The sequence below is a fragment of the Coregonus lavaretus genome, assembly GCF_964263955.1.
Source record: "Coregonus lavaretus genome assembly, chromosome: 12".
NCBI classification, from domain to species: domain Eukaryota; kingdom Metazoa; phylum Chordata; class Actinopteri; order Salmoniformes; family Salmonidae; genus Coregonus; species Coregonus lavaretus.
Genome location: NC_139999.1, coordinates 17,886,593 through 17,904,373, shown reverse-complemented (window position 1 = coordinate 17,904,373; position 17,781 = coordinate 17,886,593). Strand labels below are relative to the sequence as shown.

General features: G+C 39.8%; 1 protein-coding gene across 2 annotated transcripts in view; it reads right to left on the bottom strand.

Annotated features, from left to right (window-relative positions):
* Positions 1–10,852: 10,852 nt before the first annotated feature.
* LOC311139054 (inositol 1,4,5-trisphosphate-gated calcium channel ITPR1-like) overlaps positions 10,853–17,781 on the bottom strand; it is a gene marked incomplete at both ends in the record, with an annotated part of 129,615 nt that continues 122,686 nt past the window's right edge. For both annotated transcript variants that reach the window (XM_084173906.1, XM_084173907.1), the window contains 2 exons: positions 10,853–10,942; positions 12,695–12,856. In XM_084173906.1, coding sequence (XP_084030032.1) covers positions 10,853–10,942; positions 12,695–12,856 — 252 coding nt within the window. The remainder of the gene's footprint in view (positions 10,943–12,694; positions 12,857–17,781) is intronic.

The window sequence follows — 17,781 nt, the reverse complement described above, 5'->3', positions numbered from 1 at the left end:
CGAGCAGTTTGCTGATGTCAACATTGTGATCATAGTGTCCCATGGTGGTGGTGTGATTATGGGCATAAGCTACGGACAACACAATTGCATTTTATCAATGGCAATTTGAATGCACAAAAATACAGTGAAGAGTTCCTGAGGCCCATTGTGAGGCCCATTTTTTAAAGGTATCTGCGACCAACAGATGAATATCTGTATTCCCAGTCATGAAATCCATAGATTAGGACCTCATTAATTAATTTCAATTGACTGATTTCCTCATATTTTTAATTTTCTTAATTTAACCTTTATTTATACAGGTTTTTCTAATTGAGATAAAATCTATTTTTCAAGAGAGACCTGGTCCAACAGCAGCAGGGGGAACAACGTTTCAGACAAAACAACTTACATACACTAACACAACATTGAACAAAACTATAGACACACAGACAGTACAACAATTACATATTATGTAAGAAAAACGAATGTCATAACTAAAAAACAGCTGTCCTAAAGATAATTACACTCTTCTATGATATTTACATCAACCAAGTGTTTAAACTCCACCAACGTAACTAGATCATCACATTTTAAAATATTCAGGAGACAATTCCAGGAGCACGGAGCTGAATAACTAAAACCATTTCTACCATGACCTGTTCTAATTCTTCGTACTGTTAAAAGCAAATGAGAATGGGACAGTAACTGATATTTATTTACTGACCTGATTAAAAAAGAACAGAGATAAAGTGGCATTTTACCCAGTATGGCCTTATAAATCAGTGTATACCAGTGTTTAAGCCTATGCAAGGTCAATAACGACCAGCCAACGGCGCTGTAGAGATCACAATGATGTGTTAGATGTTTTTGATTGGTAATGAACCTGAGGGCCGCATGATATACTGAATCAAGTGCTCTCAGGGTAGTGGTTGAGGCCTGTATATACAGTGAGGAGAACAAGTATTTGATACACTGCCGATTTTGCAGGTTTTCTTACTTACAAAGCATGTAGAGGTCTGTAATATTTATCATAGGTACACTTCAACTGTGAGAGACGGAATCTAAAACAAAAATCCAGAAAATCACATTGTATGATTTTTATGTAATTAATTTGCATTTTATTGCATGACATAAGTATTTGATCACCTACCAACCAGTAAGAATTCCGGCTCTCACAAACCTGTTAGTTTTTCTTTAAGAAGCCCTCCTGTTCTCCACTCATTACCTGTATTGACTGCACCTGTTTGAACTCGTTACCTGTATAAAAGACACCTGTCCACACACTCAATCAAACAGACTCTAACCTCTCCACAATGGCCAAGACCAGAGAGCTGTGTAAGGACATCAGGGATAAAATTGTAGACCTGCACAAGGCTGGGATGGGCTACAGGACAATAGGCAAGCAGCTTGGTGAGAACTGTTGGCGCAACTATTAGAAAATGGAAGAAGTTCAAGATGACGGTCAATCACCCTCGGTCTGGGGCTCCATGCAAGATCTCACCTCGTGGGGCATCAATGATCATGAGGAAGGTGAGGGATCAGCCCAGAACTACACGGCAGGACCTGGTCAATGACCTGAAGAGAGCTGGGACCACAGTCTCAAAGAAAACCATTAGTAACAAACTACGCCGTCATGGATTAAAATCCTGCAGCGCACGCAAGGTCCCCCTGCTCAAGCCAGCGCATGTCCAGGCCCGTCTGAAGTTTGCCAATGACCATCTGGATGATCCAGAGGAGGAATGGGAGAAGGTCATGTTGTCTGATGAGAGAAAAATATAGCTTTTTGGTCTAAACTCCACTCGCCGTGTTTGGAGGAAGAAGAAGGATGAGTACAACCCCAAGAACACCATCCGAACCGTGAAGCATGGAGGTGGAAACATCATTCTTTGGGGATGCTTTTCTGCAAAGGGGACAGGACGACTGCACCGTATTGAGGGGAGGATGGATGGGGCCATGTATCGCGAGATCTTGGCCAACAACCTCCTTCCCTCAGTAAGAGCATTGAAGATGGGTCGTGGCTGGCTCTTCCAGCATGGCAGCGACCCGAAACACACAGCCAGGGCAACTAAGGAGTGGGTTCGTAAGAAGCATATCAAGGTCCTGGAGTGGCCTAGCCAGTCTCCAGACCTGAACCCAATAGAAAATATTTGGAGGGAGCTGAAAGTCCGTATTGCCCAGCGACAGCCCCGAAACCTGAAGGATCTGGAGAAGGTCTGTATGGAGGAGTGGGCCAAAATCCCTGCTGCAGTGTGTGCAAACCTGGTCAAGACCTACAGGAAACGTATGATCTCTGTAATTGCAAACAAAGGTTTCTGTACCAAATATTAAGTTCTGCTTTTCTGATGTATCAAATACTTATGTCATGCAATAAAATGCAAATTAATTACTTAAAATCATACAATGTGATTTTCTGGAATTTTTTTTTTTTTAGATTCCGTCTCTCACAGTTGAAGTGTACCTATGATAAAAATTACAGACCTCTACATGCTTTGTAAGTAGGAAAACGGAAAACCTGCAAAATCGGCAGTGTATCAAATACTTGTTCTCCCCACTGTATATATATATATATATATATATATATATATATATATATATATATATATATATATATATATATACATATATATACAGTGGGGGAAAAAAGTATTTGATCCCCTGCTGATTTTGTACGTTTGCCCACTGACAAAGAAATGATCAGTCTATAATTGTAATGGTAGGTTTATTTGAACAGTGAGAGACAGAATAACAACAAAAAAATCCAGAAAAACGCATGTCAAAAATTTTATCAATTGATTTGCATTTTAATGAGGGAAATAAGTATTTGACCCCCTCTCAATCAGAAAGATTTCTGGTTCCCAGGTGTTTTTTATACAGGTAACAAGCTGAGATTAGGAGCACACTCTTAAAGGCAGTGCTCCTAATCTCAATTTGTTACCTGTATAAAAGACACCTGTCCACAGAAGCAATCAATCAATCAGATTCCAAACTCTCCACCATGGCCAAGACCAAAGAGCTCTCCAAGGATGTCAGGGACAAGATTGTAGACCTACACAAGGCTGGAATGAGCTACAAGACCATCCCCATGCAGCTTGGTGAGAAGGTGACAACAGTTGGTGCGATTTTTCGCAAATGGAAGAAACACAAAATAACTGTCAATCTCCCTCGGCCTGGGGCTCCATGCAAGATCTCACCTCGTGGAGTTGCAATGATCATGAGAACGGTGAGGAATCAGCCCAGAACTACACGGGAGGATCTTGTCAATGATCTCAAGGCAGCTGGGACCATAGTCACCAAGAAAACAATTGGTAACACACTACGCCGTGAAGGACTGAAATCCTGCAGCGCCCGCAAGGTCCCCCTGCTCAAGAAAGCACATATACAGGGCCATCTGAAGTTTTCCAATGAACATCTGAATGATTCAGAGGAGAACTGGGTGAAAGTGTTGTGGTCAGATGAGACCAAAATCGAGCTCTTTGGCATCAACTCAACTCGCCGTGTTTGGAGGAGGAGGAATGCTGCCTATGACCCCAAGAACACCATCCCCACTGTCAAACATGGAGCTGGAAACATTATGCTTTGGGGGTGTTTTTCTGCTAAGGGGACAGGACAACTTCACAGCATCAAAGGGACGATGGACGGGGCCATGTACCGTCAAATCCTGGGTGAGAACCTACTTCCCTCAGCCAGGGCATTGAAAATGGGTCGTGGATGGGTATTCCAGCATGACAATGACCCAAAACACACGGCCAAGGCAACAAAGGAGTGGCTCAAGAAGAAGCACATTAAGGTCCTGGAGTGGCCTAGCCAGTCTCCAGACCTTAATCCCATAGAAAATTTGTGGAGGGAGCTGAAGGTTCGAGTTGCCAAACGTCAGCCTCGAAACCTTAATGACTTGGAGAAGATCTGCAAAGAGGAGTGGGACAAAATCCCTCCTGAGATGTGTGCAAACCTGGTGGCCAACTACAAGAAACGTCTGACCTCTGTGATTGCCAACAAGGGCTTTGCTACCAAGTACTAAGTCATGTTTTGCAGAGGGGTCAAATACTTATTTCCCTCATTAAAATGCAAATCAATTTATAACATTTTTGACATGCATTTTTCTGGATTTTGTTGTTGTTATTCTGTCTCTCACTGTTCAAATAAACCTACCATTAAAATTATAGACTGATCATGTCTTTGTCAGTGGGCAAACTTACAAAATCAGCAGGGGATCAAATACTTTTTTCCCTCACTGTATATATATATACACTGCTCAAAAAAATAAAGGGAACACTAAAATAACACATCCTAGATCTGAATGAATGAAATAATCTTATTAAATACTTTTTTCTTTAAATAGTTGAATGTGCTGACAACAAAATCACACAAAAATGATCAATGGAAATCAAATTTATCAACCCATGGAGGTCTGGATTTGGAGTCACCCTCAAAATTAAAGTGGAAAACCACACTACAGGCTGATCCAACTTTGATGTAATGTCCTTAAAACAAGTCAAAATGAGGCTCAGTAGTGTGTGTGGCCTCCACGTGCCTGTTTGACCTCCCTACAACGCCTGGGCATGCTCCTGATGAGGTAGCGGATGGTCTCCTGAGGGATCTCCTCCCAGACCTGGACTAAAGCATCCGCCAATTCCTGGACAGTCTGTGGTGCAACGTGGCGTTGGTGGATGGAGTGAGACATGATGTCCCAGATGTGCTCAATTGGATTCAGGTCTGGGGAACGGGAGGCCAGTCCATAGCATGAATGCCTTCCTCTTGCAGGAACTGCTGACACACTCCATCCACATGAGGTCTAGCATTGTCTTGCATTAGGAGGAACCAGGGCCAACTGCACGAGCATATGGTCTCACAAGGGGTCTGAGGATCTCATCTCGGTACCTAATGGCAGTCAGGCTACCTCTGGCGAGCACATGGAGGGCTGTGCAGCCCCCCAAAGAAATGCCACCCCACACCATGACTGACCCACCGCCAAACCGGTCATGCTGGAGGATGTTGCAGGCAGCAGAACGTTCTCCATGGCGTCTCCAGACTCTGTCACGTCTGTCACATGTGCTCAGTGTGAACCTGCTTTCATCTGTGAAGAGCACAGGGCACCAGTGGCGAATTTGCCAATCTTGGTGTTCTCTGGCAAATGCCAAACGTCCTGCACGGTGTTGGGCTGTAAGCACAACCCCCACCTGTGGACGTCGGGCCCTCATACCACCCTCATGGAGTCTGTTTCTGACCGTTTGAGCAGACACATGCACATTTGTGGCCTGCTGGAGGTCATTTTGCAGGGCTCTGGCAGTGCTCCTCCTGCTCCTCCTTGCACAAAGGTGGAGGTAGCAGTCCTGCTGCTGGGTTGTTGCCCTCCTACGGCCTCCTCCACGTCTCCGGATGTACTGTCTCCTGGTAGCGCCTCCATGCTCTGGACACTACGCTGACAGACACAGCAAACCTTCTTGCCACAGCTCGCATTGATGTGCCATCCTGGATGAGCTGCACTACCTGAGCCACTTGTGTGGGTTGTAGACTCCGTCTCATGCTACCACTAGAGTGAAAGCACCGCCAGCATTCAAAAGTGACCAAAACATCAGCCAGGAAGCATAGGAACTGAGAAGTGGTCTGTGGTCACCACCTGCAAAACCAGTCCTTTATTGGGGGTGTCTTGCTAATTGCCTATAATTTCCACCTGTTGTCTATTCCATTTGCACAACAGCATGTGAAATTTATTGTCAATCAGTGTTGCTTCCTAAGTGGACAGTTTGATTTCACAGAAGTGTGATTGACTTGGAGTTACATTGTGTTGTTTAAGTGTTCCCTATATTTTTTTGAGCAGTGTATATATATCATCACTAAAATCTAAAACCGCCAGTAATGTACATCGTACCAGCTCCTTCCTGGCCTCCAGAGAAAAACAAGCCTTATGCCGGTAATAAAAACCTATTCTCAGCTTGAGCTTCCTTATCAAGTTCTACACATGAACAGTGAAGCTCAGCTTGTCATCCACCCACACTCCCAAATATATGAACTGTAAGTCAGCAAAAATCAATGAAATTGTTGCATGTTGCATTAATTTTTTTGTTCAGTATATTTAGGCTTGTTGAATACTTATTGACTCATGACATTTCAGCTTTTCGTTTTTAATTAGTTTGTTTAAAAAAAAATTCAAACAATTACGCTGACATTATGAGGTATTGTGTGTAGGCCAGTGACAATTTCTTTTCTCTCAATATAATCAATTTTACATTCAGGCTGTAACAACAAAATGTGGAAAAAAGTCAAGGGGTGTGAATACTTTCTGAAGGCACTGTAGCTCAGTATTTGTATTATTTATTGTATACATTCTTTTTTGCTCATTTTTATCAAGGGTGTCAATAATTTTGGAGGTGACTGTATTTAGTTACCACCATATTCATACTGTATTGCCTTTGCACAGATTACAAGCATTCACTCCATATTCATTTGTCAGTGTTTAGCAGAGGTGTAAAGTACTCAAGTAAAAATACTTTAAAGTACTTTACTAATTATATTTTTGACAACTTTTACTTCCCTACATTCCTAAATAAAATAATATACTTTTTACTCCATTAATTTTTCCTGACACCCAAATGTACTCATTACATTTTGAATGCTTAGCAGGAAAATGCTCCAATTCACACACTTATCAAGAGAACATCCCTGGTCATCCCTACTGCCTCTGATCTGGCGGACTCACTAAACACAAAGGCTTTGTTGTAAATGATGTCTGAGTGTTGGAGTGTGCCCCTGGCTAATCGTTAATTTAAAAAACAAGAAAATGGTGACGTCTTGTTTGCTTAATATAAGGATATTTGAAATTATTTAAACTTTTACTTTTGATTCTTAAGTATATTTTAGCAATAACAATTACTTCACTTTTACTCAACTATGATAATTGGGTACTTTTTCCACCACTGCTGTTTAATTAACCTTAGGTATGTGGAGAATACTGCTGGAAAGTCCCCCAATGAAGCTGGACAATTAAACACTCCTTTTATGCCTTTGCGGTTGGTGACTCTGTCAACTTGCTGATGTTTTTGAGTCTACAGACACGCACTAGTTTATTCATATTTTATTTAACATGCTCTGTTTCTCTGAATAACTAAATTGTCTTTGATTTGTGCTCGTCTGTGCACCGGCATGCCCGCATATACTGTATATAAATTCTTCAATATTTGTGACAATACTTACAAAGAGTTGACTACAAATAAAGGAATACTTTCTTTAACAGAAGCAGACACTGCGTAAGTAGGTGAACATTTTGGGGGAAGTTACCTCTCTGACCTTTGCAGCTAGATTTTACAATGGACTACAAGACTGTGTCCATTTACACAGTGAGCAGAGGGATAAGAGCAGACTGGACTACAGCTTTCCTTCATATGGTAGCCCAGTAGCCTACAGTGTAGTGACAAGATTCAGTGGTGGATGTAAAGGAGAATTACATATATTTTATTAGATAATTCTACATTATTTTACAATTCTGACAGTACTTAAATCTTTTAAATTAGTCATCTGAACATTCATTTTCAGTAACACAGCTTTTAAATTCCACATTACTTTTCTGAAAACATAGGTCCCTATACAAAAAACAATGGCTTAAGTGACATAATGTATGTATGTACATGTTTAAAATACAACAATAAAAATAAATAAATAATAATAAATCAAATAAACAGCAGAATTGAGAACAGAACAGCCGTGCTGAACGATAAAACAAAGAAAAAGATAGTGGCTTTGTCACAAGTAGTAAATCAGAACCAAAAACGTCTTAAAGGGACAAATGGCACACATGACAGGTGTATAATTACAAGAGGATAAACCTGGATGATAGATGCTAATAATATGTAGTTCAATACAATGTGGAAATAAGATTCATAAACAAATCATAACAGCATGATCAAATTTGAAAATATTACATTTACATATTACATTTGTTTGGATGAAGAAAGGCAAGTATCCTAAAAGCTTTAAATCCCAGTTTTATATAAGAAAGCAAACACCATAAAATAGTACAACAAGATAGGACACAATCTTATTTGCAGAAATGAAACCGAAAACAATACCTATACTTGCTCTCAGACATTATACTATCTCTATGAAGTGCATTTAAGACTTTTTATGCAACATTCTGAAATAAATAAAACAAGTAAAATCAGAAAGGCCAGAACAATACATGTAACTTCATCTGTCCGACCAACTGCTATTCTATATGGAGTCATTTCCATATGTAAAGTCTAACAACAAGGTCCCTGTTTCATTTAAAAGCAAAATAATAAAAATAAAGCTCCCATGTGGAAAAAATTCAGTCCCTATTAAATAAGACATGACTTTAAAAACAACTTCAATTCACACACCAAGGAGTTTGCATATTAAAGTAGTGATATTGCACAAGATACAAAAATAAGACATTAAATACTGCTTGCTATACCAGTAGTAAATACAAAAAGATGTTTATTTCCATGTCTCTCAGTGTCATTTCACGTTGGACTACATCTTCCTGTGTCCGGTACAGCTCTGCTGCAGGGCCGGCGCCAGAACGAATCAGTTGGATGGGCATTTTATTTCTATAGGCGGCCAGGTTTTTTTTCACGGGACATCCGGTGTGCACGCGCTTGCATGAATTTTGTTCATGGATGTTATAATAAAGACCATAGGCAGCTTGTGGGTTTCAAGTTTGGGGAAGCTTACAATTTATCCCAATTTCTACCTATCTGCGTACCAGTTATGATTATTTTAATATTCGCATTTTCGTGGAACAGTTTCATTTCAATAATAACGTTTTCGCTTCTCAAAAATATTGTCACGTGGTTAATCATAAAAATCTGAATCAAAATGATAAAAATCTAAAAGTTAAAATTCAACTAATGCAAGAGAACCAGCCTTTGCCATATGGACACATTGATACACCGTGATCCATTGGTGGCTAAAGAAATTAGCGCATAGAACTCAGAGATAGCCTATAGGCCAATGCAGCAGTAGGCCAACAACTTCCATCTTCAACTAAGTAAAATAAATAGGCCTAAAGCGACAAATAAAAACAGTAGAAAATATCCGGAAGATAATTCAGGTTCTTTCAATTGCATTAATCTCTCTACTCCGCCTGCCTGCCTCTCTTTCTATCTGTCTTGACTTTAACTATTGCTAGTGAAGTGCAACATTGTATCAACTCATCAGGTTGGCATGCTCAGGCGCTCGCGCTCCCTCAACGTTATCAGGACAGAGAAACCACACACATGCTCATTGCTCACATGGACCACTCCAAACAAAAGACAATGGAAAAATTGACAAAACTCCTTAAATGATGGTTACGAAATAAACCAAAACTTGTTTCTCACAAGTGTAGCAGGTTGTGAACTCTGTAAACAACGTTTCCACTCTGAGAATGAGAACAGTAAATTACTGTAATAGATGCATTAACAGAAATTAATGTAACCAAATGACGGTGATTAACGGTACATTTACTAGGCCTACTGGTTACATATGTAATGGGGAATTTATAAAAATAAACAATCAAAGGGCAAACAATTCACACAATGAAACAATTAATGTGCAAGAATTCGCGGGAGACAGCGGTGTATATTCTGGAGAGCTGAGTGCATGCATTCTTGAGAGAGACGCCCATATCTTCACCACACACCCCTCCCCTTCTTCTTGTCTCAACATTCTAAATTATACTCAAGACATTATCTTCACACATTTTAGATGGTTTTCACTGACAGCCACAACTCAATAATCAGCTAGGCCTATTGCCACGCTCGCTGCCCAAATTGCTGGCTTTCCAAATAGGCATAGGCCTATGTAGCTATTTAAAAAACAATAAGCTAACAATCCTCTGTGGCTAAGTCAAGATCTCTGGTAAAGTATTTTGAATTATATTATTTAGACAGCAGTAATTATATACTTTTGGCAAAACATCAATTTACTTTAGGGGAAGCCAGCATTCGAACAGTGCACTGTGTACCCACCAAATTGCCTTTGTAATTCGCAAGTGGCTGAAACCAGATATCCGTGTATAATGACGAGATGCTTTGTCTCTGCCCTAACAGTGCAAGTCGTTGTCCCAAAGGTGGGAATGCAGGCGATAAGCTTAGGTCTGCATATTATGCCCATAGAATCGCATTGGGCTTATTCAGGACAGATGTTGTCGAGAGTGAGCCCTCTCGCTTCACCTCTGCCTCTCTGCTAAAACTAGCGAGCGAAACAGCGTCGCTCTGTCTTACTATGTGTAGCCCATGTATCTGATGCTGTCTGGACAGAAAAAGTATGACATGCCATAGTCCTTTTGTCCAGACAGCATCAGATACATGGTCTACACATACGGAGACAGAGGGGCGCTGTTTCGCTCGCTCGCATGCTTTATCTGAGATTGATGCATCTTTCTGTTGGCACACATCTCGGTCAAATAAATTATCAATATTTCAAGGAGGTACGGTAGGGCAGGCCAGGCCCCCTACAGCAGGCCAGGCCGCCTACGGCCCACCCATAACGCTGGCCCTGCTCTGCTGTATTTCAAGTTCACCCAGTAAAGGCCATGTAATGAGAATTCACTTTTATTTTTACATAGAAAACATTTGGCACCAATCCCAACTGGACTGGGAAAAGAATGGGTTGTCTGGGTGTGGTGAGTGTTTTTGTTTGAGTTATACCTTTGTAGGCTAACCTACATATCACAATTACATGACTAGCTATTTCAGTGTGTTTCCTACTGTTACGCTTCACACACACATTTGGTAGCTACAGTTTATATGCAGGACGGGAGGGCCCACTAAGTGAAGAATCGGCACTCCGATCCCTATGCAAACACAAAGCAGTAGAAGTAGCTCTTCCTGGGTCTTGTGGCTGGGTTGGGGGGGGGGGCTTCCTTGCCTCAGCCTCACGCAGTTTGCTGGGGGTTGGCGTGTTGAGGATGCTGAGGATGACCCAACAATCCGATCCGCTGTTTCTGCTTCCTCTGCTCTGTCATCTAGAGGACAACACACAGAACAGATGCATGGTTATTTGCTCAAGTCTCATTTCCTGTATCTGTACATCTGCTGCTCTGTCACGTCTATGGGTGGGTTATAGGTTGTATGTGTCTGACACTTACAGTACCTCCAAATAAGCTGCTACTAAGTTTCTTTTTCGGAGAAACAAAAGTATAAACTGCCCGTGTCTGCAAAATCTGCACAGCAATGAACTGAGAGCTTTTGGCTTTTTTGGCTTTGACGGGAGGGTTTCAGGGTTTCAGGGTTTCATTTGAAACGTATCCTCCTAGCCTTTCAGAATGTCATCTCCTCTAACAACAAGTAAACCACAGGAAACAAAAGAAAAGACAAAGAAAATACCAAAAGACCAATAGTGAAACTTTCAAGCCAGGCTCATGAGTAATAATGAAAGATGTTGGCCTTTATGTCAATAGGGACAACAACAGTTTTAAATAAATTAAAGTTCTAAAACAAACAAAACAAGTTTAACCAAAAAAGGTTTTATTCGCCATCTTAATATTGCAAAGGCAATACAAATACCCTCATAACAATGTTGTTGGTCATCATGAGTTGAGCATTATAAAGGAAATAATTATTAGATGTCGGGAAGTGCTAGAAAGAGCAGCATTATATTATTACGATAGAGCCATGGGGGTGGCCACTGGCTAAACTCAGTTATAGTAGAATGTGACTCTTTATTTGTGCCACAGCAAACTAATTAAGTCAATTTTCATTGGAATGATGTAATAGAGGGAGCTCTTGTTTGGGCCTGTTGTTTGTGAAACGATGTTCTTATTTGTGAGCCACTTTTGAGTGCCATGGAGCATGCTCACAAACCTTCCAGGCAAGGGAGGGGGGGGGGGGGAGGCACTGCCCTGACTTCTGGGAAAATAAGTCTGAAACAATCTAATGTAAAAGCACAGTTAAGTCTGAATTTGTCTGTCAACTAAACTCCAAAAGTAACATTTTCAATTTGGTCTATGTTAGTGTACGTGTGAAAGAATGTGCAAAAACTAAGACATCAACCAAACAAAGATTTATTTATGGAGATATTTAATCCTGAATAATCAAGGGGAAACTGTGATTGTGTCCTCATCTAAACCTTTAGCCACACAACAACCATTTCCTCCTGTCTGGGTCTAGATACCACACGTATCCTCAAACACTTCTCATTTTATTGAAAGGCCAAAATACTATTTTATTTACAAGAAACAGTGCGCCGAGTTTGATTAATTTATTTATGAAAAATGTTCTTAACCTGAACACGATAAAAAAAAGGTTTTACAATTGATGAAAGTAATTGTCATTAAGATGTATTTTAAAAAGAATCTGTGATATGTTTATAAGAAATAAAAGGTGTTACGATCATCATTATCATCTTGCTAATTTAATCTGACCATGGGCATCTAAAGTCTACCAGATTCATATACTTACATAGAAGTACTGCATTTAAAGAAGCAGTGCTCTAACTCTGACTAGGATGTCCACAATACAGTATGAGCAAATTCATTGTGGAATTAATCCTTGCTTAATGACGCAAAGAATATCAGGTTGAAAGCCACATGAGCTGCAGCGTTGTGAACTATGACTCATTGCTTTCTGCTTTTAGTAAGCTCTACACCTACAAGGCAAAGAGTTGCCATCAAACAGACCAAACGCTACACAAAATAAATGGAAAATAAAAATAAAACAAATATTTTCATTATCTGACTATTATCTGTTCACTTTACCAGTCTAGATGGCCCACTCACCTGCTCCTTGAGCTCGGTCAGTTGTCCAGAGAGGCTGGAGACCAGCTTCATGGTGGACTCCAGTTTCTCCTGCAGGCTCCTGATCTCATTCTGCTCCCCGTCCGCATCGCTACATACCAGGGACATGGCCCGCATCCGAGGAAACCAGTCCAGGTTGTGCTCCTGGTGAGCAGAGGGAGAAGATATGTTATTCAAGCATGACTAGAACATTTGTTGAAGCACTGTATATAAGTGCAATACATTTTAATTCCGGTCTCTAATTATAAAAAAAGTTATAGAAAATATTTGGTAACACTTCACATTACTGTGCCTTACACTGTAATAAGTACATATTGTGAAGTGTTCCCAAATATACACTGAGTGTACAAAACATTAGGAACACCTTCCTAATATTGAGTTGCACCACCCTTTGCCCACAGAACAGCCTCAATTCATCGGGCATGGACTACAAGGTGTCGAAAGCATTCCACAGGGATGCTGGCCCATGTTGACTCCAATGCTTCCCACAGTTGTAGTCAAGTTGGCTGGATGTCCTTTGGGTGGTGGACCATTCTTGATACACACAGGAAACTGTTGAGTGTGAAAAACCCAGCAGCGTTGCAGTTCTTGACACACTCAAACCGGTGCACCTGGCACCTACTACCATACCCCATTCAAAGGCACTTAAATATTTTGTCTTGCCATTCACCCTCTGAATGGCACACATACACAATCTATGTCTCAATTGTCTCAAGGCTTAAAAATCCTTATCCTAGCCTTCATCTACACTGATTGAAGTTGATTTAACAGGTGGCATCAATAAGGGATCATAGCTTTCACCTGGATTCACCTGGTCAGTCTATGTCATAGAAAGAGCAGGTGTTCCTAATGTTTTGTAAACTCATTGTATATTTAATGTACTGTCTAGGGTTGCAAGGAGAGGGTATATTACTGGAAACTTTCTACATTTACCAGTAAACTACCAGAATTTTGTTAACTTTCAAGGCATTTTTTGAATTTTATCAGATGACATCTAGTGGCCATTTTGGGTACTTCAGATTATCACAAGCGTCTGTAATTATCTTTGGCCCTCTGTGTGGCCTTATCACATGTAAAATATATAAAATAAGATGATTTTAAAATATGAAGTAGAATTAAAGCTGTTAAACATGATCGTAAATATAAACCATCAACTTAGTGAATACCATATGAGGGTTTCAACATGAAATATTTTTTACACATTTATTTATTTTACTTTGTCAAAATGTCTTTGTTGTAAATGTTTTGGCACCAAACAGGTGGCAGTTGTGAAAGAATCTATAGTTGGAAGAGTTGCAGAGTTAATAAAAAATAATGCCATTGTTGATTAGATGCTTTTTTCATTAATTAGGCCATTTTCTCTTGAACTATATGGTCTATCCACTAGAAACTCATGGACAATATGGACACAGATATAAAAATAAAAGTTAAAATTACCTTAATTACAGAAGATTCCGGTAACTTTTGTAAATTACTGGTAGCTTTGCAACCCGAGTACTTTCCAGAATTGATCAAATAAGGTACAATAATTCAAACATCTTTACAATTGCTTGCTCAGGGAGAAATGATATTTCCATCACATTTTGTCATTCATTTAATGCAATACAATTTCTGGTGAACACTTATTTGATTTAATTTCACCAATAACATGCTAAGGTCCTTCATTTATGGGGGGACATAGCCTTACACATTAATGTAACTCAAATTACATAAAATATATTAGCTAGCTAAGGCTTCACTTTGCATACAGATGCTTCTTTGACTTGTGTTTCTCTCAAATAATCCCCTCTGTTTCACTCTCTGTGTGCACAAATCAAGTCTATAATAAAATGTAATATAATTAATGTTGGGGACTTTCCATACCAGGGAGTTCCAACTCACTGAGACAACTTCCTTAAAAAGATTTATACACCAACACAGTCAGGTCTACCATTTTGCCTCGTTTGATGTGTGAGGGTCAAACAGATCACACATAATTTACTCAGAATTAACCATAGAGATCCTATTAAATTACTATAACCCTCAAAGTTCCAGAACGGGGTTAAAATGGCAGCCATATTGGTCAGGGAGAAATCCAAACCAGTCTAATTGGAATGAATGGCAGTAGAGGCATAATCCTGATTTTACTTGTGCAGGAAAATAAAAGTAAGGCGTGTGATATCAGAAATTATGTAATATAATTATTAGTTTACAGTTTATATAGGTTTTATACAACTTTTCTGTATAAATAGCCTCTAAAATATATGTCAACTGACCATAAATGTCTTCATTTTTGTTTTCTTGGACAGCTGATAGTGCTATTATATGATAAAAAATCAGTCAGGGCGGTGCACCTTTGGTGGGGCAGGTGCTCAAAGGGAAATGGGTAAATTAATCTCCCAGTGTCTGGTGGAAAGCAGACTGAACCGGGTTTCCTCTAGGATTTTCCCTGTGCTTAGCTCCAATCAATTTTTTTATCCTGAAAAACTCCCTAGTCCTTAACTATTACAACCATACCCATAACATGATGCAGCCACCACTATGCTTGAAAATATGGAGAGTGGGTAATGGGTTGTATTGGACTTGCCCCAAACATAACACTTTCCATTTTGGACAAAAAGTTAATTGCTTTGATTTTTTTTTTGCAGTATTACTTTAGTGCCTTGTTGCAAACAGGATGCATGTTTTGGAATATTTATATTCTGTACAGGCTTCCTTCTTTTCACTCTGTCAATTAGGTTAGTATTGTGGAAAAACTGCAATTTTGTTGATCTATCCTCAGTTTTATCCTATCACAGCCATTAAATTCTAACTGTTTTAAAGTCACCATTGGCCTCATGGTGAAATCCCTGAGCAGTTTCCTTCCTCTCCGGCAACGGAGTTAGGAAGGACAACTGTATCTTTGTAGTGCCTGGGTGTATTGATACACCATTCAAAGTGTAATTAATAACTTCACCATGCACAAATGGATATTCAATGTCTGCTTTTTCACCCATCTAGCAAAAGGTGCCTTTCTTTGCGAGGCATTGGAAAACCTCCCTGGTCTTTGTGGTTGAATCTGTGTTTGAAATTCACTGCTCGACTGAGGGACCTTCAGCTAATTGTATGTGTGAGGTACAGAGATGAGGTAGTCATTCAAAAATCATGTTCAACACTATTATTGCACTTATTATGTGACTTAAGAACATTTTTACTCCTGAACGTATTTAGGCTTGCCATAACAAAGGGGTTAAATAATTATTGACTGAAGACATTTCAGCTTTTCATTTTTAATTGATTTGTAAAAATTTCAAGAAACATAATTCCACTTTGACATTATGGGATATTATACAACGGGTGGGTCTAATCCTGAATGCTGATTGGTTAAAACCGCATTCCAGACGGTGTCTATTCCACAAATTGCCACCTGCTAAATGTATGACGTTAAAATGCCTATTTACTCTGTTCCATCTGACTGCGCAATCCACTGTCTCATCAGCCCAGCCAGGCAAGTTATAAACTTGATCTCCACTATAAAAAGCATCTAGACATATTCTCACATTTCTTTTAGACTAACATTTCGTTTTCAACAGTGGAGATTTGTATAAACCTTGTCTGTCTCTCCAACATTTGCAACATTGTTTCAATATTCAAATTCAATCTCCTGCTGTCCAATAGTAATGAATGTGTCAGGAGTCAGGAAGAGACAGACAGGCAGGCAGGCAGCGTTTCTCAACCAGTCAAAATCATGAATCAGCTGGCATTATTTTTATGGATATACAAAAAAATATAAATTGAAAAAAGGTAAAACGAAACGCAGCTAATTTGCAGTCTTTCCAGCTTCAGTTTGAAGTGATTGTGTTACTGTAGCTGTGTTGTTGGCAAGCTCCTCTGAACCAACAGTGTCCTGACGAGTGAGCACATTTTCTATGCCAGGCGAAATCACGCCTCATTGGCTCATTGTTATGGATGTATCCAAATAAATGTCACTAGAAAACAGCTTAAACAAATGCAAATGCGCTACTTTTCTGTTATTCTTGCTGCACTTTTTGACGTGACTGTAAGTTAGCCGTAGTTGGCTAGCTAGCAAGCAAGGGATAAGAACGTTGCCAGCCAGTATGTCAATGGAACATTTCGAACGAACGATACACAACAAAAAGACTGAACGACTGGGTCGCGTCTCTAGCAACACTAGATTTGTGTCGGGACTATATCTTGTGGAAGCATGAAATAGTATGAATAAATTAATCAAAATAATGTTTAATGAAAACATGTCAATCATTATTTGAATATATTGGTAATCCCTTGTATAAAAGTGATTATGTACTCGAAGCCGGTGGTTGGAGCATATATTGGCACCGTGCCAATATATCCTCCAAACACTGGCTTCTCTGGCATTCTCACTTAATTGTGTGTAGGCCAGTGACAGAATATCTCAATTTAATCCATTTTAAATTCAGGCTGTAACACAACAAATTGTGGAAAAAGTCAAGGGGTGTGAATACTTTCTGAAGGCACTGTAGCTGTTAGCTCTTCAGCATCAAGTAGTTGATGCATGTCTGCATGCATGCTCTGACCTATCAATGGAACAACAGACCTTTCACAAGAACTATGTTATGAGTTTAGGAGAATCTGAGAATTGGAGGAATCGGTCACATCCCTATTAGTTATCTTCCTATGCTGTCACAACTCATCACATAAACTCTTTATCCCGGATTTTACATGGTAGGGGAAAGGCTCCATATGTTAGTGCAGGGCTCTCCAACCCTGTTCCTTGAGAGCTACCCTCCTGTAGGTTTTCAATCCAACTCCAGTTGTAGCTAACCTGAACCTGATTCATCTTATCAACCAGCTAATTATTAGAATCAGATGCGCTAGATTAGGGTTGTAGTGAAAACCTACAGGACGGTAGCTCTCCAGGAACAGGGTTGGAGATCCCTGTGTTAGTGTAATAGGTTTAATACTGTATAATAGGCTAATTCTATTGATCCATTTTCCCTTCTTACTCTGCTAACAAGCATAACAGTGTCAGATGCTGCTTGTTGTAGTGAAGATGCCTCAGATGCACAGAGGGGATTGGAGAGATCAGGGGGTGTAAAAGAAGTCAGACA